Raw genomic sequence first — 27255 nt, forward strand, 5'->3', positions numbered from 1 at the left:
CTGTGGTAACTGCGTCGTGTCACTGCAAATCTGGCTGTGGAAAGTAATGTTGGCTCTGATGCAAGTGTTCGAGACAAAATTATGCCGATAAGACACAAACTATAGAAGCTGGAAATGAAAGTATGTGCATTACTTAGCCCTAAATTTTCATGTTTCAATCTGCGAGTACTCTGCTTGAAAGGGTCCTGCAGTAACTTTTATAAAAACTGTGGAGCATGTCTTCTAATTAAGAGCATCTCATTATGGATTTTTTCCACCAAAAGAAAATTCAGTATAAATCATCTCAAGACGACTGATGATGCCAGTGCTCTAATTAGTATTGAAGCAATGCAGTGGCATACTGCGTTACCACTGTCAAAATGCGTCAAATATGAGGCATGTACTACAGCTGGGTTCCTCTTGTGCTTCCCACTGGACACATTGTAGCATCTAGCAACACCACTGCAGAGCCCATTTGTGGCACTTGTTTACAGACAAGAGTGTCCAAGTGCATATAAATGATGCAGTTTCAATTATGGCCACCACTGGAGGAATTTTAGAGGATATTGTTCTGTTCTTGAAGAGAGAGACATTTATTTATTTGTTGACTTATTTTCATACTTCAAAGGGCCCGAGGGCATTACAGAGAGGAGTGCTCTAACAATATATCATTAATTGCAACTTTGATGGCAGCAAGTTCTTCGATTGCAGCAACAGAGACAGGAAGGTGGTTCCAGTCGCTGCTTGTTTGCGGCAAAAAAGAAGCATGACATATTAGTGACCCAAGTTTGTGTCAAGGAGGTTGATTGAAGAGGAGCACATACCCAATGACCAAAGTTGGCATGAAAAGAAGACAGGTACCGACACAGGTACAAGGAAGTGTTTGAAGTGTTAGGGCTCTGATTACTTTGTGTGAAAGAAGAGTTGTTGACATTCATTGCTGCTTTTTGCCAAGCCCTGGCGGCTCCCAGCCCCTTTTTCTGTAACTTTGGCTGTAATCAAAGCTGTGCTGCCATCCCAAGCCATCAAGTTGTGACAAACAAGAAAATGCCAATGCCTATATGTTTAAAAATGTGTTAAATGCACACAAAATAGTGGGGATTTTAGGAAGTCAGAAATAGACAAGGCCGTTTGAAAGAAAGTCTAGGAAATCTAGGCTACTTGCACCAGGGTTTCAAAGACTGCTTCTGCAACTTGGGTAAACCATGACTTGACCTGCTGCTTTGTTTATTATAAAGAGAAAGAAAAATCTTTATTGAAATAAAGACCATTTAGGCAACATCCTTGTGCTGAGTCACTCTTTTTTGTCATTTTTAGATTATGAGCACTAGCATCAACTAGTGGCACAGCTGTGAGATAATTTGATTTGGCGAGTTTTTTCTCTTCTGGTATGCTTCTTTTTCATGCGAGACCATGCATTATTTGTTTCAGTTTAGTAAAATTGAAAATGTCTGAGGCCCGTGTACTTAGATTTAGGTGCACGTTAAAGAACCCCAGGTGGTCGAAATTTCCGGAGCCCTCCACTACGGCGTCTCTCATAATCATAGCGTGGTTTTGGGACGTTAAACCCCAGATATTATTATATTTAGTAAAATTGTATGTTTAATTGCAGCCTTTGCACATTGCGCAATATAAAGTGTGGATACCAGTTAAAAGGCTCCATCAGGCCTTTTTAAAAACTTTTATTATACAGAGCAAGGCACCCTGCATAGGGAGTGTTTTTCTGAAATAATTTTAAAAATTGGTATTATTATTATTATTATTATTATTATTATTATTGGTAATTTATTATTAGACTGGTTGGCAGAAGTCGAACAGTCTTGTTGCTGCACTAATGAGAGGTGAGCTTCACTGACAGATAGTGCAGACACTCCCTTAGCCTCGACTTGCAAGTGGCGTTCCTTCCTTGCCTTCTTGCATGTAATAAAGCCCATGGACATATTGCACTCGTGTGGTGAGCCCCACCTCATTTTTTCTTCTCTTTCTATTCTGCTTCATGGAGCATTGTATTCAAATGTGCAGTGCAGAACAGCATTGCACGTTTTGCATCGCATGATTAACAGAACTTATGGGCCATAGCCGGGCATTTGATGTGTTGTGCGAGTTGCAACGGGTATTTGCGTGTGTGACCGTAACTTTCGTTCTTAATATGGCTGTTTTGAGTGAAAGGGTGCACAGCCTTCTGCTTGAAATTTTGGCGTTTTCGTGCCATGCAACCATCTCATACTCTGCAGCTTCGATCACTATCAAATGATTCATGAACGCGCTTGTTTGTTTGCAATCTCCATACTTGGTGAGGTGCTCTTAATAGAAACCACCTGAATGCAGCTTTGCAGTGGACAATTTATAATCACCTTAAATGTAAGCCACGTGCCTAAATGTAAGTCCAATGCCTCTCACGTCATATTGATCAGAAATTGTCTGAAAGACTGTGTACAGACAGCGTTTTGACACTATGTCACACGTGGCTCTCGCGTTGAGACATGCGCCACTGTGTCTACAGAATGAGATTATAGAGTGCGTCCTACCTTGGGAAGAAGAAGAGGAGGAGGAGGAAGTAACCCTTGTAGAAGTACCAAGAATTTCAGCTAAAGAAGCACCGATGTACTTGGAAAAATTGAAGCCCTTCGCTGCTCAGCAGAGTGTTGTGCCGGAGAAGGTTTATGAGAGCTTGTACACAGTGACTCAATTCATGACCACCGCAGTCTTAAGTGCTCAAGTGTGGCAAAAGATTACTACATTTTTCAAAACATGCTAAATAAGCGGTAATTAACGGTCAAATAAGCAGCACTGCATATAAAAAGGTTTAAATAAATGTCATTTCAACAACTGATGTTTTCTTTAGCTCCTGATAAGTTGCAACATAGCTACTTCAGTTCAGCTAACTTTCACTAAAATGAACATTTTCCTGGGGTCCCTTGAAGTGCGTTCAAGTGGAGTTTCACTGTAATAATAACAATAATACCTTCCATCCATGAGCTACGAGTGGAGTGATGCTATGTGGGTTGATATTGAATGGCTGAGGTTCTCTACTACGCACTGCGTGGGTGTTTTTGAATTCATCGAAGTGCAACAACCATGTCTCATAGACTAACTACCCGACGTACTTACATATATATAAAACTGACCAGACTACTTGAAGCGGATGGTTGAATAAATTCCAATCACTATCACTTGGTTTTCTGGCTTTTATTCGTTTTCACTGGTTGTGAACAGGTGTGAACAACTTGGAGCAATAGGTTCCAATTAAACATTTTCACCCGGGATCAGTGGTTGCTGTGACAAGTGTGCGGTGAGAAGTATGAGCTGACAGTAGCAGATTCTAGCCACATTTCATGACTAATATATATGGCCGATGTATTAGCGATTCTCATACTCCACACATAATGAGATGCTGGCAAGCCAATACTAACTTGTGTTTGTACACTGACTTTGCCATGCGAGATGTTTTGTGCAGACCAGTGTGGTATTGCCCATTTTTACATAAAAGCATGTTGAGAAAAGTATGACAAGTGTTTTTATTGATGATTGTACCTGTCTCGTGATCCCAAGATGCTGTGTTGCATGAGCTATTACTGTCAAAAGGCCACATCTTAGTGTGGAGCAAATAACCATTCATAACATTTCCATGTTTAAAATTGTAATAATCATGTTTGTGCTCATCAGGAACAGAATAAATATGCCATGTGAAAATATCGGTACTTTATACACATCAAACGAAGGCATAAAAGAAACAAAATGTACAACCAAAACCTTTTATTTTGCACTGTTTTCTGTGTCATCCACATTTGTAGACTTAACACCTGAAGCCAGAAAAAAAAAACTTTGCATGCAACAAAACTTTGCAAGTGTTCCTTTCTAGCTCAATGGTACAAAACATTTTTTTCTTAATTCCTACTTCATTTATTGATTCATGCACATTAGACTTCACCTTCCATGAAATGGGTAAAACCACTTGCTTTGAGTGGACAGGCACACAAAAATGATATATAGACTGTTTAGAAGGAGCTTCTTCACATATTTGCACCTGTAAGGTTCCAGCTGTTGCAAAAGTGAGAGATCACCCACCATTTCCTCATTCTTGCCTGTAGGGAGTGGGGCGACATTAAATCACATTTATCAATAGCAGAGTGGCTTCCTCATGCATTGATCTTTCTTGAGACAGATACATGCATTTAAGTGCTACTGGAATGGAAGGCTTGTGCCACGCACACCACTGTGTTCTTTTTTGATACGTCAGGCAGCTGCTTGTCCTATGATCCCAAAGCTGCAAGAGAACTTTTGTCACTATGCACTGCAATGCTTGTAGTGGGATTGCAAAAGGCACCACACACACCAACTCGAGACAAATATCTATGGAATTTTCTGTGCCCCACTCATAGTCTGAGAGGTCTGTCGCTGGAAGGATGCCAAGTTAAAAAAAACAAACAGTTTGACAGTTCCAGCATTAAGCCTACAGCTCATTTTTGGCTCCATGCGTGGAAATTGGCAGGAAAGTGTGAAGTTTCAATTATTCAGTTATATCTCTTGAGAAACAGCTGGGGCACCCTAGAGAAAGCAGTCTTGGGGCACCATGTCCACAAATGTAGACATTAGTGTTTGGTGGTGCGTACAATGCTGCTATGAATGTGACTCTTGAACCTGCACCATGCTGCGCATGCTGTCATTGACACTGGCGTAAATCATGGGGGCGGGTCCTAACCCCACCCTGTGCTTGGGGTACGCCCCTTGCAAGTGTCCCCCCTTGAGATTTATCTTTCAAACATCAACCCTGAAACCCTTCCAAAGAGCAGAAACGAAGTACAAAAGTGAAAATTGCTTTTAGTTTGAAAAGGCACTGTAGAGCATAAGCTTTCTGGAATGCTACAGGTCACTTCTGACATGCTGCAATGTTTATTATGCTAAAGTAAATAAAGAATCCCCAATAATCTACTGTTACTTATGTGGATGATTTGGTGGAAGCCATTGACAATGAAGTATGAATCTGACTGTTCGATTGTGCCAAGACTGACATCAAATAAAACCTGTATTTTTAAAACCAAAATGACCACCATGGGAAGATGTGTGTCCCCCCTTGTGGTTTTCTGGATTCATGCCACTACTCATTGAACCTTATTTTGATTAGTAAATCACCAAAAACAAGCAAGCCCATATATTAACAGGTAAAAAAAATGTCTGCAAGACTTAAATGGTGCAAGTCAGTGATATGCTGAAAACACATGGGAAATATATGTATATATCTACAAGTGAACTACTCAAAGGTTTCGTGCTCATACCTGCCAAGTGAACTGCAGATGTAAGAACTCTGATTTTGCCATAGCAGTCTTGGAGTAGAAAGCCGATTCAGTGGTTGAGAGAATTTGTTGTTTTCAATGGCATGAACTTCTAGCATGGTCTGGCGCCCTGTCTCCACTAGTAGCATGTGCTGCAATGGTGTTGAAACAGTACCTGGTGCATAATTCAACATACTGCCATGAGCTGTATTAGTGGGCATGTTTAGACACATCATTTGCGCTGCCAGTGTGCGTGTGAGGCCTGTGACCGGTAAGTGTCGAAGTTTATATAACAGTGCATTGGGGGGGGGGGGGGGGGGCATGAACTACATGAGTGAACATATTTTCATGAATTGTAGGGTGTTAAAAAATATTAACTTTAGCCACCAGAGCATTGTTGGCAGTTCTCATAACAGTATCGTTTCCTTTTTCCTTTGCACAAGTACATTTTATTAAAAGGTCATATTCTTTGGCTTCAATTATCGGTGATGACAGCGACAGAATTTTTTTCGTGGCAACATATTTGTTGCCTTGTCACCCTGCCAACATATATTATTTCACATATTGCTTTGTCAGTGGAATCTAAAATTTCTATGAAACTTACTGAGAGTTTCACGACTTTCATAAACCATGCGTTTCCACCAAGTTATCTTGGCATAAACCAGTTCTGTCTTTATTTGGGAATGGAGCCTAGATATCTTGCAAGCATTCTCACAAAGAGCTGGCCGAGAGATTTATGCTAAATGCTTGACATGGCAACGATAAAAAACAAGGACACGATAATGTATTATGTTAGTTACTATTTTAATGGCTCAGGCATGCTTATATTTGTGCCAAATACAAGAGAGAGTGCTTTTAAGCTAGCAGTCAGTTTACTCTGGATTAACTGCGGTATTACTACTTATGGTAGCTTAAGCAGTGGTTTCATTCATTAGTGTGTCCAGAATTTCTGTATAGAGGTTACTCAAAATATTGGCAAGAAACCAAAGAGCCTCTTAAGAGGCGGCAGAAGGAGCAGCATCTGTGTGTGTGTGTGTGCTCTTTCTTGCAAGCTTTTGGCGGCGAGTGTCGGCGCAGGGACACCGCATGCTTTTGTCGTGCCATTCACACATGCAACGAAAAACAGGAGACCACTGCCGCCATGACTTCAGAGATTTGGAGACCATATGTCTGATGCAGTCAAGCCCTGATTAAGCCGCACTCCCCGCCTGCGTTTGCTGCTTCCGGTGGGCTGCTGGATGCCGGCTTGAATAAGTCCGACTTGATCAGCAGTGAACAGCTCTGTTTTGGCTGCTGGGCACCAAGTTGTCGCCTTCTGGCCTAAAAAATTGTCTGCGTGGGTGGGCCTTGATGGCTTCACCTAGGGACTAACCTTTTTGGGTGGTCCACATATAAAACTGTTTGGAAAATAAGCACACATCAGTGGTCACAGTCCACTGATGTATGCTTGTCGGCCTTTCTGCATGTGCAGCCCCAGCAAACAACTTCCAAGGAAGGGGGTAAAGGTACTAGCTTGGTTTATGGTCTTTTTGGTGCATTATTGGGTTTATGTGTATGTTAAGCAAACAGCGACTCCTAAGCATCAGTTTTTTGCACATTTTGGTGAGTGAATTTTTCTTGCATTCTGTCATAGAAATAATTTAAAATAATACCTAATTAAATCGGTGCTTTTTTTGTTACAGCCAGACAAAGGCAAGTGCCTGAAGATTCTGAAACCATGAATTGTAAGGTTAAGTCAAATAACTATGTCAAATTTACTTCATATTGGTGTTTCAAGCAGAGCTAGAATCTTGTTAGTTGGAACCTGAACGACCGTGAAAAGATGTTCTATTTAACTGGAGCTTTGCTTACTGAAAAGCATACACACACACACACACACACACACACACACACGCATGCGCGCACACACACACACACACACACACACACACACACACACACACACACACACACACACACACACACACACACACACACATGGGTGCAGCACCCAGTTACTAAACCAACCACATTAGAGGTAGTTGTTCTGTTTAAGCAGCAATCTAATTTAGGTGAATTCAATTTACCAAGGTTATACTGCACAATTCACCTGGTGCGCCACCAATGGCGGCGCTGCGAACAGTGCTCCGGTGACGCAAAGGAGGGGATTCGGCTTTTGTCGGCTGCGGCTAGAACAGCAGCATTTTCGTTATAGTTCGCTCATGTCGCACGGCGATCCTCGACTAATAGCTGTATTTTCTTGTAATGATAGTTCTTTAGATGGCTGCTAGCATTACAGGAGGTAAAAAAACGTTAACATTTAACGTATCTTCTATATACACAGAGCCATCGCGGTCAGGCTCATGCCATCGAGTTTGTAGCGTCACTCACTGGGCTGGATGGCGTTGAAATAGCTTACGTGAAAGCGAGTTAAAGAGAGTCTGCGCTGCTTTGGAAACAAAGCACAATAAATTTTATGGCTTATTCGCAAAAGTTGGCGCTTTGTAAACAGACTTGAATGAAAGTTCACGCTCCACTCCCAATTGTAGTCACGTACAAAAAACGTTTGCCGACAAAATAAAATTGATAACTTCATCGACCTGCGGGTTATTGCGAAGAACTAGCGTAGACTGGGCGAGTTGGAAACACATTAAACCTCGTTACATGTACTATCGGCTCCGAATGAAACGCCAGCAGTGGTACACGTGGTACAGTTCGCACCCTTATGATTAGAGATAGATACGACCTTGCGCTTTGCCGCTCGTGAGCCAGATTCATGCTTTCGATTGCGCAGCGCTGCCAATTCGGGTGTGCGTGCATGTCAATGGTGATGACAGGACGGTCAGTGGTGATGACAGGACGGCGCGCATTATACTGTTCCTAATGCTTGGGGAATGCGCTCCGCTGTTCGTGTTTCATTTGTCACCGATAATACAGCTTGGTAAACAGTAGGAAAAATCGGCAAATATGTCCAAGAGGAGAAAGAGAGCTCTTTCCACCATTCTTTTGGCCCCTTTGGCTGGTTATTGCTATTCTTTACCGCGCTGTAACAAGATTGAATATGTTACGGTGAAAGCTTTAGATTCCTGGTCAATCACGAAAATTCACCGTCGGCGTCCGTAGTTGGCAGCGTCAACACGAGTGATGCAAAAAATCATCACACGATGACGTCACCTTATGACATCCTCATGACATCACAGACCGCCAATATTTGTGACGTCATAACGTCATGTCACATGATGACGTCATCATATGACATCGTCGATTTGCACTGCCTTCGTGATCGGCGGATCGATCACGGAGGCAATGCAAAACCAGGCGATTTGTAAAAAACTTGCAATGCCTCCGATCCTGGCGGCAGTGCAAAACCACGTCGCGTCCAAAAAGCATTCGGAAGGAAGCGGGGAACATCGACTGAACATTGACGAACAAAAAGAAGAAGATAAATTTCGCCTTCTAGTCATCTTAGGCAAATGCATAAGGGACCCTGCGAGTCTTTTTAGTACAGTGACCGCATCATGCCCTATCAGGAGTCGACCGCTGAGGGTGATTTGCACTATTTTATTGCAAATACATATTACGACTTTTGATGCAGAAGCTTTGTCTTCATCTACGTTAGTATGATTACACTAATTCTGTTCAGCATACTTTCAAACGACCACGAACAAGTCAGCAAACGTTGATTTATTAACATATGGGTTAAAATATGCTGCAAAAAAAAAAAAAAAAAAAAAAAGCTCCGCACAACCTACGAAGTATTTCATATCACCGTCTTGCATCTCCTTTTGACACGTGCTCTCAACCTTTTCATTTCTTCTTTAAACTTCAAGTACTTGCGATGCGCTTACACGGCAGCTGCTGAAAACTTGGATTTAATCAAAGGTTATTGCCCGTAACGACCATTTAATTTATTTGAGTGACATCACACGTCGCTTGTCATGCGTTTAAAACTCCAAACAACGAAAACGAATCGAAGGAGCAGGCTTGGCAACTGAACACGCGTAGCACGCGGTATACGTATATTGCGCTTTAACGCAGGCATGGTAGCCGAAGCCCGATCGCTCAAATCAGTGATTGAAAATTGGCCGGAAAGTCATTTTGAGTGCGCCACAGCCATAGGACAGTCGCGAAAAGAAATCATCGCCATACATGCAGATGTACACATTGATGGCAGTACAAATTGCTTTATGAACTTGCCCACTAATGTTTCAATAACTCGAGCAGGAGGGACTGGCTGGTAGCGTCGAGCAACCTTCATGTAGGGAACGCACGCGCGAAAAGCGGCACCAGAGTCCCCTCTCTGACGTCACACGCGAGAGGGCGCCACTCAAAGATCTCGAGGCAAATACTTGTGTCACACAGGCACTTTTGATTGAGATTAAGCCTGATTAGGACTGAATTTTGCTATCTTAATTGGCTCTAACTGCAAAAAAGAGCTTATTGGAATTGAAAAATGTGCTTGTAGTTGGGCCTGATTGCACTCGAATGGTGTCCTGTGTGACTGAGTACAAGTTACACAATCTTTTTTACTGTTTGCTGAGCTTTGAATCAACTTGTAGTTGCAAAACAATGAATTGACCGATAGAGTGACGTAACGTATTGCTATTTGCATGCAAGGTAAACAAAACGTAAAGTATCCTAAACACCAGTTTCACACTACTTTGCTGAAGCAACATTATTGTTGAGTTACAATGATATTAGTTTAAGATTTACAACTGAAGTATGCTTGCAACGTGTACCACTCATGTGCTATGTAGCATCACAACTTTGGGCAACAGTTGTTAGGAGAAAAAACAAACATACTCTTCTTTTTTTTTTTAAGTACCCAAGGTTAAGGCTACTTCTTTTTAGTCCTTTGCGATACGAAATCGACTTAAAAGACTGTAGCACTAGGGCTACAGCACAGAAGCAGGGCACAGGAAAAGACTACAACCGATAGATACTTCGTACTGCACAACCAACTACACAACTGACCATGGATGTACGGAGAGGGGCAAGGGGTGGTGGCTGCCCCCCCCCCTACCCCTGGATTTTCGGATATTTTTCTATGCAGTCGCAATAAGTTACACAGCTTGATTAGCACACTCCGGTCCCGCATATTCATGTGAAATGGCCTTCAGGATTGCCAGGCAATTTTGCACATTATACGGTCATGTCACGGAAAGGCTACCTGTGCCGATTGCTTCCCTCCCCTTCCGCCGAAGCACGCCCCTGGAAAAAATTCTGTGGACGCCCTTGCAACCGACGAAGGCAACTGATGAGAATTTTATCCTGTGTTTTGTTTTTGCACTGTAAGCCTAGTAGCACTCCCAACCACAGTGGCCGCATTTTCGATGGAGGAGAAAATGCTCGAGGCCAGTGTACTTAGGTGGTTGTTAAAGAACCCCAGGTGGTTGAAATTTCCGGAGCCCTCGACTATGGCGTCTCTCATAATCAAATCGTGGTTTTGGGATGTTAAACCCCATCAATTATTATTATCAAGCCTAGTAACACAAGACGTTACTCTCAATAGCCCACACCTGCATAATAAAACATGCAAACAACAATACACAAAGAACAAGGGAAGAAATGGTACAAGTGCAGTCCATTATGCTAATTCACTAACTCACCCAAGCCATAATAGTCTAAATCCAGCAATAGTGACCAGTATATTGGCATTGTGCAACTTCTTAGTGAATGCACCTTTTCTTTTCAGTCATCTAGCATAACCGATGATGCAACACCTTCAGCTGGCTTAGGCTGTTTTGATGCTCCAAGAAATAAGTGTTTAAATCATGCTCACATATGATATATTAGTTCGTACTGAAGCTGAGTGTGTCGACATACAACTTACAATAGAAACTGCAATATTTTTTATTCATGATGCATTCATAATTATATGCTGTAGCTTCGCGACTACAATGCTTAGCTGTTAACTGCATTTGAAATGACTTTGCCAAACCATAATGTTTTGGGTACTTCCTCCAACATTTATGACTAGACTGAGAGGGAAAGTTTATGGTTTGTCTTGCTTATAAACAGCATTTTTGTCCAGGTGCACTATGCATTCACTTTTTCATCTGTTGCCCATGGCCCATCAGTGCCTCTTTCTGATCTCAGTGTGTAAAGTCCACTAGCTTTCATGTGTGGGTGCTCTCGCAGGATGTTATCTATCGTGTGCATGCTCAATGGGCAAAAGACATGCAGTGCCCTTAGCCTAGAACACCTACGCGAGAGTTCCAGCAAGGCACTTTCCAGTTCAGCACTAGGTGGCGCTTGCAAGATAAGTTTTTCAAGTGTTTCTGAGTAGTTGTATGCAGCCTGTAACACCATGTCATGTATTATTGTGAAAGTCTCCAGCCTCAGTACAGCGCAAGGTACCTCTGGCTTCATAACCAAAGGAATGACCACAAGAGGGCAAGTCTGGTCAAAATGCAGGGTAACACGCAGCTTGGGCAAGCGGCCAACAACACAAGACCACAGCTCCGAGCTCAGTTGTGTCTTTTCATCCTGTGGGTGGCTGGCAATAATCTCCTCACTGCGGCACTGCAGGGAGAGGTGCTCGAGAGCAACACGCTTTTCTTCAAGGAAGCACAGAAGCACATCTCGGGAAAGGCTGCACTTGTGTAAACACAGCTCACGAAGTCGCCGGCAGCGCTGAGCAAGTCTGAGGATGCTTTCTGGTTGCACCAAGCAAACTAGGTTGTCATTCTGAATGTTCAGACTTTCTAGCTGGGGGTTGTGCTGGGACAGCACATCAATGGTATGTGAATCAATCATCATTGGAAACTTGCTGAGATCCACTTGAACCAAATGACTGTTAGACCTCTTGAAAAGAGTTTCCAAGGCTGATACAAATTCTTTTCCTGCATAAAACAGAGGATTCTCACCAGTGCAAATGATGCTGAGGTTTGATAACCTTGTAGAAGAGCAATTGGCAAGCAGCAGAAGTGCTTGCACTGCATTTACACGATTGACATTTTGGAACTGGTTCAGTTCAATGACAACATGGCGCAGGTAAGAACCATATGATACAATGCATTGAAGAAACCTCGTGTCTTTGCGGCCATAGAAGCGAAAGTGGAAAGTGGTCCACGCAGCTGGAGAAGTGAAAATGTTGCACCACTGACGACAGGACAGGGCTGCTCGAAGGCGATCAGGTAGCGAGAGCTTCATAAAAATTTTTAAAAGAATAGTTTCAGGCAGGCTTTCATATGAAACAACTTTTTGATCATCTTCCATGACGACAAAGCACTGGAAGTAACACATCTCAACAGTCCTCGTTCAACGTGACGTTCCACCTGCCCATGTCATGGCGTGAATCTGGACAAAAGAAACGGCACTTATGTTAAAAACAACGTGATTTTAAATCCACCTTCCCACAACGGACACGAAAACAACAGCGTCAGTACCTTACCACCTACGCGGCAGCGCAACACATTCCGCCAAGGCATCTAGCAAATTAAAGCGCAAACATCTACTTACAAAGGTTCTAAGGCAGTATTCCTCACGCGCTGTTCGAACGACGTCCATATCGCAACTTAAAAACGTGAAACGGAAACGAAGCTCACCCCCTCCCCTGTGGTGAAGTCGAACAGCTCAGAGTCTAAATTTGACTCCCGACACACTCTCGATCACGCATCCAAAAGAGGAAGCTCGCCTTCGCGAAACTTGAGAGATTGGACCTGCGCAGTTCATAATTGGAAAGCGACAACAAGCTACGACGATGCCCTTAAGACTGTTTTATTTTCCAACAGCACTGCGAATAATGTCCAGCACTTCATTCACGAGATGGTCCCGATTTGAGCGGTTCACGGTCAAAACTCGTGCGCGCTTGTGACTTTTGATCTGGTCCACGAGAGGCAGGCACTGCGTTCCAGTACTCACGGGTACGGTAGCGAGAATACAGTTGCTTTCGTCAGAGAAGAGTTCAGCGACCTGGTTCCCAAATGGTTTGGAGAAAAGTTCCATCTTGCCAACTTCGTCGATAACAAGTACATCGCAACGTGGTTTTTTCAAGGAGTCCAGGGCAATCTTTTCGAATGCTTGCACAGTGACACAGTACTTTCCGACAAACGGACCTTTCCCGCCGGGGCACATTTCGCGAAGCCGAGCTAGCGGGGCCCTTTTGCCATCTGTCGTAACAACATCAAATCCAATTCTGTTTCCATCCTCTCGTAGTTCGGTCGTGTAGAAGCCGGAGACAGCGTTACCTTGATCAGCAAGAGCCTTCACAGCGCTCTTTACAATGGTGGTTTTGCCAACACCTGGAGAACCGGTGAGAACGACGAACCTCGGCGAGGCCATGATAGTAGTGTAGTGTAGTGTAGTTCCTATAATTTGGCACACACCCACGCTGGGGGATTGGCGAGGAAGCAAAATACACGAAAAAAAAAGGAAAAAGAAACGAGGCAAAGGCGGCAAAGCAGAGCAAATTGAGCACGTGATAATGTTTATACCAGGGTTCGCTGATCCTTGAAACCAAGTGCCACACCTGAACGACTTGCAAACTGATTAATACTGCTTGCTCATAGCGCTTTTTCTAGGAATGTCATTTATAACATTTAAATCACAACGCCTTCACAAATTCTCCGACCGAACATACCTTTCGAATATATCTGGAACTGCTCGAGAAGTGCAAGCTACGGCCACGATTGCAAGGCGTCGTCGTCGTCGCGTCTAGCGCTGTACCGATTGGCTAGTTGACATAGAGGACCTACTCGTTGGGTTTTGAACGCAATCAACGCAATCGTGTAAGCTGCGTAAGTTTGGACTGACTGCTGACTGCGCGGCATTGTTTTCGTAATGGCTTCACAAAATGTTGACCCACTGGCCCAAGAAGAGCACGCTAAGAGCAGCGACGAGCTACGGAGGGTTGACTCCGGAAGGCATTCGGTTGCAAAAAGGTAACGGTCCGGTGTTTCACAGCTCGCTGCGAGTCGTAGGCCTAGCTCACAATTAATCCGTAAATTGGCTTTGTGTCCGCAGAAAAAAAGTTGCCAGGGCAGCGCATTTTTTGCGCTTGCTGCGTAGCTGTGTAAATAGTTTATATCTTGTTCCCGTCCCCTTATTGTAACTCTGCATGTTAACCGTGACCAACAGAGCATGTTTCGATTGCATGCATAATGTAGGTTGCGGTTGACACGCAATATCTTCGGCACGTGTAACTGTGCTCGATTTTTCGTTGCATAACAAGACACCTGCTGACTAGCACGCACTAGCAAGCATCTACTTGGCTGCTCTTCAACGTTGTTGCATTGCTCATATAGTTTCTTTTTTTCAGGCTTCAACAGGAGCTGATGACACTTATGGTACGTTGCAATTGGACGCATAAATCCTATGATCGCGTCATCCTTTTTTTTCCCCTATGAGCGTTGTGTGTGTGTGTGTGAGCGAGCTTTCTGCGGTTATGAGCAGGTCTTTGCGTAGTGCTCTGTGGCTTTCATTTGTTAACCGACGACATACAAACTCAATAGTCAGTAGTGGCGGGAATGTAGCAACCTGAAAATTTTGTTTTCAACTTTTTTTTTTGGGGGGGGGGAGGGGGGGGGGCTCTGTTGTGCCCTCGCATATGGGAGAGCGAAAAAAGGAAGTATAGCAGCGAATTGTAAAATTAACTATTTCGACATGCAGTTGTGGTCATTTCGGCAAAATTTTATTGCATTCCTTGTCCGCAGGCCCGTAGCCAGTAATTTTTTTCGGGGGGGGCACTTGCTGAAAGCCTTGACTATTTGAGAAAAATGCCTATTTTCATTATTTATTTTCGGTAAAACACCATGTATCATAAAAATTTCGCCCCCCCCCCCCCTGGCCACGGGCCTGCTTGTCCCACTCTGCGCAAGCGACTTGCCACATACTTCAGAGGCCAGCCCAACGTGGGCTTAAAAATGCTTCGCATGTAGCAATTTCTACATGTGGCAGCCATTTAGAATTCTGTTTCTAGACATTAAAAACCATTAGAGCTTCCCGAAAGTACTTGGGACTCGCGAACTGTTTTCGCTTCACCATCATTGCGGCGAATTGTCATCCTGCATCTCCTATGTACTGTACTGCACAGGCCCTTTAATACCGAAAGATCGAACAAAACCCTTATGTTGCCGTAAGCTATCATGCCACTCTTAAAGATGACATTTTTTTAAAGTGAACTTTTATTTTTGACATTTTAAAAATGCCCAGACATTCAGAGTTGTGGTGCAGAAAAATTATGTCTCCATTTGGTTGTGTTCAAAAGTTATGGTCATTTTTTCTGACTACCCTCAAACTGAAAATGACATGTTTGGAAAATTTAATTCTTGTTTTTCTTAAAACCTGGTTTTCACACAGTTTTTGTTGCACGAAAGGTCATAACTTTTGAACAAATTAATATTTTCCATTGAAGCTTTCCATGCTTCTTGCGTAGACATTAACCTGCGCAATGAACTAGGGTAATTGAAAACGGTAAACAAGTTTTGATGTTATAATATTTCACTTTAAATACAGCCTTTGAAAACGACACAATTATTGATTTTTAGGCTATAATGTACCCAATATTGATGATAACGCAAAAGATCCTAATTCATTGCACAGCCTCATACACAGCTATAACGCTGCCAAGCCATTTTTCTTTTTGTATGGTTGGATTGGTAGTTATGAATGTTGGCGTGATCGGCATGTTTTGGTAATTGTATTGTAATTAGTTTCAATTTTTTTTCTCAATCATCTTTTTAAACCTTCTAAACAGTCCTATCCAAAGTAAACACAAAACAATCAATTTTGGGTCAACAATCTAAAAAGATTTCTAAGAAGGTGGCAACATGCCTTAAACTTGAGAACGAATGTCGCGTGGCGCACTTTTGATCACTATCGTGATTTTCAAGAGAGCGACGAATTGCGTTAGTTGGTGGCTGTTCATGGTTGTGATTGAATTGTAATAAAATTGTTTAATCGCAATTGGCTCATTTGCGCAAGCTGTGGAAAGGAACCAATCGCGATAGAAAAATTCTATTTGTCTGCCTTGATCACGATCAAAAATAACTGAGACACCGGTATTAAGCTTGCATGCATAATGCCCCAATAGCTCATTCAATTCAATTTTGTTTTGCAGGCATAATTTCTTTTAGACATTTGGCATATGCCTCAAGGGCCAGTTTCTCACACTCTTTCCATGTTACAGTTAGTACATTGAGGTGCTGTACTAGATTTCTGCACTCTTTTAGAATAAGCCCACATTCGCCAGTTCGTTCCTCAAAGCTGCTAACATTACTCAGAGCTGTGCAACATGATCGACCAAACTTGAGCAGGTTTTATCACTTATTCACCAAAACACTAGTACCGTTTTCATTTATGACGTAAACTGCATGTCACGGGTGATTGTATTCACGACTTTCACGTACCGTGGCACCGCTGAGCTGTTGCCGCTGGAAGCTCTGTTGAGATTATTGAAGTGTTGGACCTGCTTGAGACAGCAGATGTTGCCGCTAGTTTTCTCTCGTTTGCGGTTGTTTTCAACATTGTGAGTGGTCTCGATATTAGCATGACAGTTTGAGTTCAGTTTGAATGGAAAGTAGAAAGAAAAAGAGAAAGGCAACTCATTTTACTGTCGGTTTCGATGCTCGCAGCGTACATTGGGAAGTAAAGTAAGCCTTCCGTTCAGATTAGCGCGTCAAAAAGCCATGAGTTAAACTTGGCAAGCAAATAACCAAGACCCATGAATGTATGAATCAACCAATTTGTGTCAGAGTATAGCTACTTCTAGGGTTGCACCTCATACATTTCTCGTGCTTCGTTCCTCTGCTCGACACTGTCGCCGTGCAAACAGTGCCAGAACTGGTTAGGAATGTGTTCCGCCTCTAGAATACGATGAAAGGTCCGGTTTCAAAACGTTCATCGCATCATTCCACTTCTGAAGAGTCTGCGAAGTGCCTCAGTGACCTTCACATCTCCAGCACTTTTTGTATGGTATTACTTGCATTGGCGCTGGTTTTGTTGTCCCTGCCCTGTACCATGTTATTTCTTGCACTTCTCAGACACTGAAAACTTAGAATGATGACTGGAACGTAACTTAAACGTGAAAATTGCATCTTGCCGTTGGTTTCACTTGCTGCTTGCCAACTTGTGGTATTCCGCAGTTTTTTTTTTTTTGTTTTTTTTAATCGAGAAAGCACAATAAAATATTTCCGGTAATCAGGCATGCGTCAAGTGGTTCTTGCAGTGGTACAAGTGCTGCTGCAAACTGCTCCAAAAGCAAAAGGCTGATACATGCTGCTCCAAACTGTGGTTTTTGTTAGTAACTGCTCTGAAACTGCTCCTAAACGGCACTGAGGAAATGAAGATCAGAAACTTTCACCCTCTGACCAACTGGCAAACCCTAAAGGAACCGAAAACAATCTGTGTATCATCCTAGTATGCAGCTTTATCGGCTCTGAACTCGTGTATTCAACAAGAACTGCCATATGAAGCATATAGCTCCTTTGGCTGTTTTTTAAATTTTACATGCAGGCAATATATTTTGTTGACGTGTGAAAATGACTGAGATTGCATTTTAAATATATAGCTCGTATTACGGTGCATTCGATAACCAACCATCTCTTTTTAATTCTTTTGTTTCTTGTCATTTGCATTGTCTGTGAACTATCTTTCATAATAATAATTGAGACACTTCAGCGATGCTTTGAACTCCAGGAGTTGTATGGCATATTTTGCAAACTGCTCCAAAAAGACCAATACCTGCTCTAAACTAGCATTTTTCCTACTGTGAAAACACTTACGGCTGCTCCAAAGAGGTCCTTTTTCTGCTCCGAAGTTGGCTCCAGAAAGTAAGAAGTCACTTCCATCACTCTGTTCTTATGCTTCTGTCTCAAAGGGCAACATTTTTTTTTTCGTCTGCCTACTCCACTTCGTGCTTTTAAGTGAGCTGAACAAGCTATGTGGCAGAAGGCAATGCAAGCAAAAATAAGATTAAACGTGTGTCCTAGAATATCTCTGATATTACTGAGAGATTTTTACCACGACTCCCGTAGTAATATTGTTCTAAAACACAGCAGGCATTGCAAAGTGCGATTAAAAGCTGCTAACAAAGCAATGAGTGTGTTTGCTTTATTTACATTTCTGCTGATATGTCTGCTCTTATGCCTGATGTGGTACCCGACATTACTTATTACAATATGTTACCGCTCTCCTGCTTTCACAAGAACATGAATCGGATGGCAACCGAAGCACAAAGAACTGCACTCTTTGCGGAATGTGCATGTTCCTAAATCGTCTGTATCGGTGCAATAATCTCGGTGACCGCCATGTTGGATGTACAGTCACGCCATTTATAATAGGCTGTGAGAGTTGCGAATAACACTTAGTCATAGATTGTCACAATTGGCCCACTCAATATCAGTGTAGAACCCAACAGTCTGCATGTCAAAGGGCCAGAGTAGCAATCATGCCATTGCACTTTGTACGAATTTTGTCACCATCGTCATTGCATGCACACATGCACGCATCTGCTTGCCTTACACAAGCAGGTTGGTCTAGCGAGTTCCTCTTCACAGAGCTATGAATGATGCTGGATATACTTGGTGACAGCTCATCTTGGCAGTGGAGCGAAGGCTACGAGGCGGTGCTTCTGGCACACTCTTGTTACTCTGCTTTTTAGTCCGGCAGCTTGCAGCAGCTTTCATTTGTGCGTGATTGCAGGGTCAACATGTTTAGAAAAACACATACATGAAAAATGCGAATTCCGATTATTCATTGTGCATGTCAATGTCTCATTTTGAGCATATTTTTCTTGGAGAAGTAAATGAGGAGTTTGGGGTTGCAACAGGACCAACACGTGTCAGGGACACCATGTTTACTGTGGAGAACAGGCATGCAGAAAACGTGGTGCTGCCTGAAAAAAAAAAAGCGAAAAAAAAAAACTATTGAAAGTCAGCAATACTTTTATCTTATCTGTGACTTCCCATAACTGTTTTAGTTTTGCAATAAATGAAGCAGTGTTTAATTGAGCAAGGCAAACAAGAAAATCGTCAATGCCGTTAGGTACTATTTCTTGGTGTGCTAGCAGGCATGCATTTAGTTTCTTTAGCTTCCACAGCACTGCCAAGAAGAGTTGTCCTTGAGTATAGTTTGCAACCTGCAAAGATGATTAACATAACATTCATTCCCATAGTGCTGAGGACCTGCGTACCTTCTTGCGTTGGTAATCTTTGCGACTTATTGTGTAAACTCGACTAGACTGGTGCTAAGCATAATATAGGAATTTGTCAAACATATTTATCCTTATCTCTATTTGAAGTTCTATTTATAGCTAAGCAAGGTGTGGATGCCACTATGGTTGGTTTTCATTAACTGACTGATAGTGTTCGTGGTATGGCTGTAGCGAGTCTTGAGTCCATTGTTTTATAATTTTGCCTGCTATCCGTCCTTAGTGGTGTGAGAATGAGCAAACCCACCAGTTGTGCTGACGCATTGTGCGATGAGTTCAACCATCACACTAGCTTCTGTGCAATAAGTACTTCCGCCAGAGCTTATGAAATCGGTAAAGTTGCCATCAGTCCCTGATGGTTCCATGGTGCTTGAGGAGTGGTGAATTAAAAAAGGGTGTTGCGAACAAAGGAGCTCTACAGTATTAACGGTTAAGTGTTGTGTGTAAAGTCTATTTTTAATCAAGATTACTAATGTTTTTGGGATACAAAAAACGTTGGTTAGCATCAGCTGAGGTAGAAGCAGAAATTACAAAATATTGGTGATGTTACTGTTGCTGGCTGATAGTGCAGTTTAGTTCTTACACTTTTTTTTCTTACCAGATGGGTGGTGACAAGGGTATTTCTGCATTCCCTGATGGTGACAATCTTTTTCGATGGATCGGCACAATACATGGACCACCAGGAACAGTGAGTGTTCATTTTACTCAGTTTGCAAGGCTCTTGTTGGCAACACAAAACACCTTTGGAACATCCTGTAGTACAGAGCTATCTTGGGATATTGTCTTCCTGCTGATTTTTCCCCCCCGGTGTATATTGGAAACAGCTGCTTTTTTAAATCTAAGGTACATTGTGGGTCCACGAAATACTGTCGTGGAAGCCCGGCTATGACCATTTCCCAGGAACCATCATCGTCGGTATAAGACTACTGCCTGTACAGGATTTGCTACCACTCATCCTCATTTTTGTTAACACAAATCCTGTTTATTAGTTCCACTGTGAAAAAGATGCTCAAAACGCCGATTTTCCTTGTGACACGTATCACTTCATTGCGCAACACTAAATTGGTGTTAAAGGGACTAAAGAGTCCCTTTAACACCAATATCTCGCATAATTGGTGCTCTACTTGGTGCCTTTTGACCTCGTACCTTCAAATATGAGTTACCAGTGGATGCAATCCAGTAAGGACATCTTTATTGAAAGAGGTGCCTCACACGAGATATTTTTATCAAGAACTTCTTGTGAAAGACATTGCGGGGGGGGGGGGGGGTCAATCTGCTCCCCCCTCTTCGTAACTCACGCCCTTATTAATAAATATTGAGCTACCGTATGAACGCTAGTGCTTTGAAGTATGTGTGAGTCGACGGGAGTATAAACGTGAGCCGAAATAAGGTTGATAGTAATGCTGTACTTGTGTAGATAGAACCATAGGTCGGCAAAGCAGAGGAGCTCACTCAGACTAACTCAAGGAATATATTTTGCACTTAGAGCTCACTCGGACTCGCCAAAATTTTCCTCAAGTGAACTCTTTCAGACTCACTGAAATTTTTCTCAGCCTGACTCACTCGGACTCAAACTCACCAAAATAATACTCCCTCGGACTCACGGCTCTATCAGAGTCTGAGTGAGTACTCATAAGTGAGTTTGCTGACCTATGGTCACCGGTGACCCACATTCTATATAGGCATGGTAACAAAAGAGTTAAGTGGTCAGTAAGTACATCAGTCTCTGCGGAGACTTGGTGAGGGATTCGTCACTACATCTTACCCATTAGTATGTTTAAAATGGATACTTTTTAACAGTTTTCATATAACAATACAGTTAAGGAGCTGCCATCATGGACAGGTTCTATTATTAATGTTAACCTAGTTGTCAGTGTGCTTTTCACCACCATCGACAATTCTGTTTCATTATAGAATGCCAATAAGTGTGTGCACGTGTGGTTGGGGTTTCCTTGCATTCTCTTTTTGTCTTGTCACAAGCAAATTCAACATTACAGAATGCTTACTGCAGAATGTGTTTTTTCCAGGTTTATGAGAAATTGGTGTATCGGCTGAGGCTGGAGTTCCCTAGTGCCTACCCCTATGAAAGCCCACAGGTCCGTTTTGAAACTCCTTGCTTTCATCCCAATGTGGATGCTCAGGGGAACATATGTCTTGACATCCTCAAAGAAAAGTGGACTGCTTTGCTAGATGTTCGCACTGTGCTGCTCTCTATTCAGTCATTGCTGGCAGGTGAGTTTTCGACGTCCTGCTCATGTTTTTGCTTTGTGCGTGTTTCTTACTTGTGAAGGCAGTGGAAAAATACATTGCTTGCCGTTTCATCCCATTGCTAAAGATGACAGTGATGAGCTGCACCTTGCCTTTTTTGGTGGGGTTAAGGTTATTCATATATGCATAAGAACGAAATCAACGTGGGTGTAACTGCTGCGATTGTCGCACCAGGCAATATCAATACAATTTCCTATGGTAATGTAGATTGTGCCACAAGAAATCTATTGCCCTACTTTAGCTTATATTGTAAACCTCACATAAAGACAGGCGCTTTCTTTTCTTGTGTGTGGTCATTAGCAGCTGCTTTGGTTTTCTTTTGTTTGATGTTGCCCCTTTTTTCTGCTCTGCAGTGCAGTCACCATCAGCTTAGCCATAATATTGCACATGGTGGTGGATGTTTGGGCTTGTTGGTTCATGATCTTAGAATTGTATAGTGCAGGGATAACGATGACAAAGGGACAAGACACACACACCCCTGAGTTGGGTTGCTTGCTTGCTTGTTGACTATGCATGTAGAAGCTGCATTGCTTCAGTCCGTTCCGGTTTTCAGGTCTGAGGTAGGTTCAAGTTATACCTAATGTGATGGCTGAATGGCTCACCAATAATGTGTCCGAGCAGGAAGTAAAGCCTTATTTCTAATCATTTTTTTATTGCGATAAATTGCTTATTGGGCCCGAAATAGTGTTGAGTATTGGATGGATGCTTGGTTTAAGGGGCCCATGTGACACAGATTAAGCATTTTGTTTTCACTGCTTCTGTTACTGTGGGGAGCCTGCCACGGTGCTTTAGTAGTTATGGTGCTTGACTGCTAACCTGAAGGTTGCGGGATCGAATCCCGGCTGCGGCAGCTGCGTTTTCGATGGAGGCGAAAATGCTTGAGGCCCGTGTACTTCGATTTAGGTGCACGTTAAAGAACCCCAGGTGGTCAAAAAAATTTCCAGAGCCCTCCGCTACGGCGTCCCTCATAATCATATCATGGTTTTGGGACGTTAAACCCGAACAATTATTATTACGTTTCTGTGGCATGCAGAGGCATTGTAATACCTGTATGAATGCCGGAAAAAAAAAAAAAAAACAATTTCATTAGAATATAGAAAGCACATTCTGCTCCAACTAAAGCTATAACTAAACCACCAACATTGGTTTTTGGCATCAGAAGTGACACATGGTCATACGACAGTAATTTCAGTGGCTGTGCATTTTGATTGGCTCGACACGACAAATCGCACCTAACATTCTTGTGGTCCCAGCTAGGCCACACTATTGTGTGCTAAAAATTGTAAAAACAGTCTTGATAGATTATCAGATATGAAAGCATTTGTTTTTCAATACAGTCGCCGACCGATAAATCGGACACCGATAATTCAGACATGCTCGGTAATTCGGACTGTCGCGCGGCACCGCCGATGATCCCATAGAAGCAACGTGTAAAGACGACCGATATTTCGGACAGCTGCGAGATCTACATTCGATAATCTGGACCCTGTCCGAGACTGTCGCGCACGCCGAATCGCCAGCCATTATCTCCTCCGGCACCCGTACCATACAAAGTATGGCCTCAGAGATCAAAACGAAAGCTAATTGGTGATCTATGAGGCTCTATTTTGATCGCTACTTTATGCCTCAGATTTGTGATTGGAAATGCCGATCTTGGAGGCACTGGTCAACTGTGGGAAATCGTATCGACATCGCGAACATCGTACATTCCGGTTCCTGTATCTCCGCGCTGCGCTGCCATCACCACCATTCTGTCGAATGTGTCTGCGGTAAAGCGTTCTGCGCGCGCGTTCTGTTTTATCTCGAGACTTGCTTTATTTTACGATCTGCTGTCTCAAAAGATCTGAGTTAAATGGCGCCAACGGTGCCCTCACAGCCAGCGCCAAAGGCCGCGCCGACGACAACGAAACGCGGCAGATGTCTGCCGATTTTTCGGGCGCCCGATTTTCCGGGCATGCTCGAAAATTCGGACGCTTTCGCGGCACCGTCACCAGCCCCATAGACGTAAATGGTCAAGAATGTCTGAAATTTCGGACTTTCTGCCCAAATTGCAGGTCCAAAAGGCAATAATTGAAGCCCCACCTCTGCCGCGTCTGTCATCTCGTAGGTTCGAACCAGCGCTTTCGCGAGTCGACCTGTTTGCGACAGTAGGAGAGTCCGAAAGTCAGCTTTGTCGCGATGCCGAAGTGTTATGGGGTGAAGTGGACCGGAAATTCAAAGGGGCCGCTTTCACGGCGCCGTGCGGCGATGTCTTTACGGATAAGCATTGGAAATGCACGGAGGCGTGATGGCGGCAGGCGGCAAACGCGCCAGTACGGCTCAATCGCTGACAAGCCTTACGATAAGCATCTTCACTCAACTGCTCGATAGTGCATGTGGCCTGGTGCAGTTGCATGCGTAGTGCACGCATTTAATAGGCGAGAACCCAAACGCGCCGCGCCGCCATTCATGCTGCCTCTTTGTGCGACCGCTGAGTGCGCGGCACAGATGCGTTGCCTTCACGAACGAAACCAGCTCGTCATCGTATAGCGATCACATCAAACTGGCGGAGATGCAGGCGGACTTGGTTGCACGTAAGCGGAAGTGCGGGCAGCAACGCATTGACAACTTTTTTCGGCCACCGGCACCCTGAAGTGTCAATAAGTGTTTTTTTTTTTTTCTGACGCATTCGTTTTTTCGGACATTCGATAATTCGGACTTATTTACGTTCCCCGTGGAGTCGGAATTATTGGTCGTTGACTATTATATTTTAAAAAATTGCAACACATCACAAAGTGCACTGTGCAACGACTTGTAAAAACCACCATGAGGTGAGACTTCTGGTATAATATCTCATAAGAGGCGCCCAGTCATTAGAAACAACCAGTGATGTTACTGGCAGAGTGAGATGCAAAAGGGGATGTTTTTGCTTGTCTGCTTGGGTATTGAACTCTGAAGACTAACTTCAGTTTCCGTGCACCAATTATTGTCACTCTTTTTGCATTTATCTCATTATTCAATAGTACGCATACACACTCCAGTGCTATAGAAGGCAATCGAAAAAACATTGCTGGGCTACTTCAACTGAAGTCGCAGAGCAAGCAGCTTTTTGGGAGTGTTCTTGCTACTCCAACAGGGTTGATTGGTGGTGTAGTCGTGCTTTAACAGGAGGAAAGGTCCTGCAGCATGCGGAAGATGGTGCCAGGCTCACATCGGGGCTGTATCACAGCTGCATCAGCCCTGATGTGAGCCTGGCAGGTTTCTTAGTCTTCCCAAAGCTCAAGAGAAGCCTGAAAGGTCACCGTTTCGACGGTGTTCCTGCCATATGATGGGCTGTCACAAGAGTCTCTAAAAGAGGCCGTAGCAGCTGATTTTCACTGAGCTGTTGCAGTACGGGAATCGCTTTGGAAGCTCATCTTATTCTCTAATTGAACTATAGTGTAATTCAATTTAGAATTGCAACTGCTTTGAAATGACAGGCGCCATGTTGCTTCTGTTCCTTGTGTTATAAACGTGCAATGACCGAAGTTGCCATGGATCAGTTGCAACAATATAAAAGACAGCAGCAGTCGCAACCTAATAGCACCATAGTGTGCTTAATTCTATATTTCACTTGCCCTGAACACAGGTTAGACTTGATAAAATCCATTTATTATTTTTTATTACCCCAAAATTGCTCGCTTCAGGAGACAGTTATTGACATCAGGCCAAATGCCATTAAGTAGACTTGTGGGAGCTCCATTGAAGAAGAAAAAAAATTGTCATTCGGGAACTTGAGGCCTTAGCTACTGAATGTCATTTCCTTTGCCTGTGTGGCACAGGTATTAGAAGCTGTGGCATTGCACTTCCAAGCACTAGAGCACAAATGAAAATCCAGCTTTGATGGGTTTGTTTTGTTGCTTATTATAAAGAAAAGCTACAGCTTTTGAGATAGCACTGGTATGGATTTGTGCTATCTTGAAAGCTTTGGTAGAGTGCAGAATGTCTCTTGCATCTAACAAGATGACTTGTCTGGCTTATTAAAGCCCCAAAGTAAGGGGTGTTGGTGAAATGATTTGGCCATGGGGTAGAGGTTTCCCCTCGTGATATCTTGCTTTGTATTTGAATTGGATGCGTGTAGCTTGTGCTCTGGTTATCTAATTGCTTCTGTAGTGCAAGGTGCATTAGTGATGCATGTCACTGTGTTATGATAGTGTGCATGGCAGCATATAGCATTTTCTGCATGTGGTAGTTATTTGTGTGCCATGTACTCTCACGATGGCTGCGTCCAAGTGCCTTAAGCCATTCGCTGCCACCCACCGTATGCTTGTGTGGGCCCTCCGTATCACGTGTTTTTCAGCGAAAGTGGCGTGCTTGCAACACGCTCACTCTTCTCTGCGTCGTAAGCGCCTAGGCGAAGTATGTGCCAGACAAGACATCAAAATGCATTTGTTCACATCTCACAAAATTCACGTTTCGATATCTGCAGTTGTTTTAGTTCATGGGTGTTTCAAAGTGAAAAAAGTTTAAAGCACTGTGGCATATGGAGAGCGGCACCACACTTTTTGCACTCCCAGCGACCTTCACTTTTTGTTTTTCCTTGTGCCTTGCAAACATGACACTGCCTTGAGGGGTTCTTTTTCACAGGATTTGGAGGATTCTGGCATGGAAAATGAGGCAATTCAGTCGCTTCAAGGCACTAGGCACCATCATTCTTTCTGCCACTAAACACACACACACACACAAAATCATCAAAAAAAAAAGGAAAATAACATCACCACTGTAACTCTGCCATCTATTGGTAATGTATCCAAGCATCTTTAGATAAGCCGACAAGTGCTGGCACCCCTCAATTTCGAAAATACTAAATACAGGAGTCCGGCGATTCGCCGGCTTTGGCACTGAATGGGTTAACTATGTAATTTTCTGCGTAACATTTGGGTGCCCTTCTGACATTGGCTCTTGCACATTCTTTTTGTCCAGAACCCAATGTGTCAAGCCCCCTGAATGGCTATGCTGCTGAGCTCTGGAGTAATCAGGTCCTATACAAGAAGGTGCTGCTGGAAAAGTATGAGAAGAAAAACAAAAACCTGGAATCTTAGAGTGCCACGAGTGGTCACCTCACTGGAGTTTCTCTGGCAAAAGTGCTTTTTTATGGGTTTTATGGGCAGGGGGACCAAGGCAGGCGAGGTGCAAAGTGTGCACTATTCTTGGAAACATGCAAGAGAGCACGAGCTGTAAGTTATTTGAGCGCATTTTGGATGCACAAAAGTCTGTGCTGGTTTGTTGCCAGCAGATGCAACTTTTACATATGAAAGAAGTCATGAGTAGCAAAGGAGTCATTTTTATTTTTATGTGTGCAAATAAAGTTCTGTACAGTTGATTCCCCCTTGTCTGACATCAGTGTTGCTATAATTTAGTACTTACGGAACATATACAGAGGCGTACCTTGTTTCATACATGGAAAACAACACTGCAGTGCAGTTCTTGATATGCACTGTTTCTACTAAGCTCAGACCACTTATAACGTAACCGCTTACAGTGCAGTACCGGCTATAATGCGCTTTTTTTTCTGACTCCCGTTTACTCTCGCATAGGACTCCATATATACGCATGCCGCTTATTGTGCAGTCCCCCGAGATGAAA

The 27255-nt window shown here is 43.2% G+C and overlaps 3 protein-coding genes across 3 annotated transcripts; 1 reads left to right on the forward strand and 2 right to left on the reverse strand.

Annotated features, from left to right (window-relative positions):
* Window positions 1-11254: 11254 nt before the first annotated feature.
* LOC119372530 (F-box/LRR-repeat protein 8) lies at window positions 11255-12914 on the reverse strand. The gene is made up of 2 exons (XM_037643013.2): window positions 12696-12914; window positions 11255-12533 (listed from the first exon to the last, which is right to left on the reverse strand). The coding sequence occupies exon 2, from the start codon at window positions 12477-12479 to the stop codon at window positions 11271-11273; it is 1209 nt and encodes a 402-aa protein (XP_037498941.1). The 5' UTR covers window positions 12480-12533; window positions 12696-12914; the 3' UTR covers window positions 11255-11270.
* A 34-nt stretch (window positions 12915-12948) lies between these two features.
* LOC119372546 (cancer-related nucleoside-triphosphatase homolog) lies at window positions 12949-13523 on the reverse strand. The gene has a single exon (XM_037643031.2). The coding sequence runs from the start codon at window positions 13515-13517 to the stop codon at window positions 12954-12956; it is 564 nt and encodes a 187-aa protein (XP_037498959.1). The 5' UTR covers window positions 13518-13523; the 3' UTR covers window positions 12949-12953.
* Window positions 13524-13881: 358 nt separating this feature from the next.
* LOC119372557 (ubiquitin-conjugating enzyme E2 C) lies at window positions 13882-26992 on the forward strand. Its single transcript, XM_037643040.2, has 5 exons — window positions 13882-14116; window positions 14494-14521; window positions 19985-20071; window positions 21411-21615; window positions 26593-26992. Exons 1-5 carry the CDS (start codon window positions 14016-14018, stop codon window positions 26709-26711), a joined length of 540 nt encoding a protein of 179 aa, XP_037498968.1. The 5' UTR covers window positions 13882-14015; the 3' UTR covers window positions 26712-26992.
* Window positions 26993-27255: the final 263 nt, after the last annotated feature.

Source organism: Rhipicephalus sanguineus, chromosome 1, assembly GCF_013339695.2.
Source record: "Rhipicephalus sanguineus isolate Rsan-2018 chromosome 1, BIME_Rsan_1.4, whole genome shotgun sequence".
Lineage (NCBI taxonomy): Eukaryota > Metazoa > Arthropoda > Arachnida > Ixodida > Ixodidae > Rhipicephalus > Rhipicephalus sanguineus.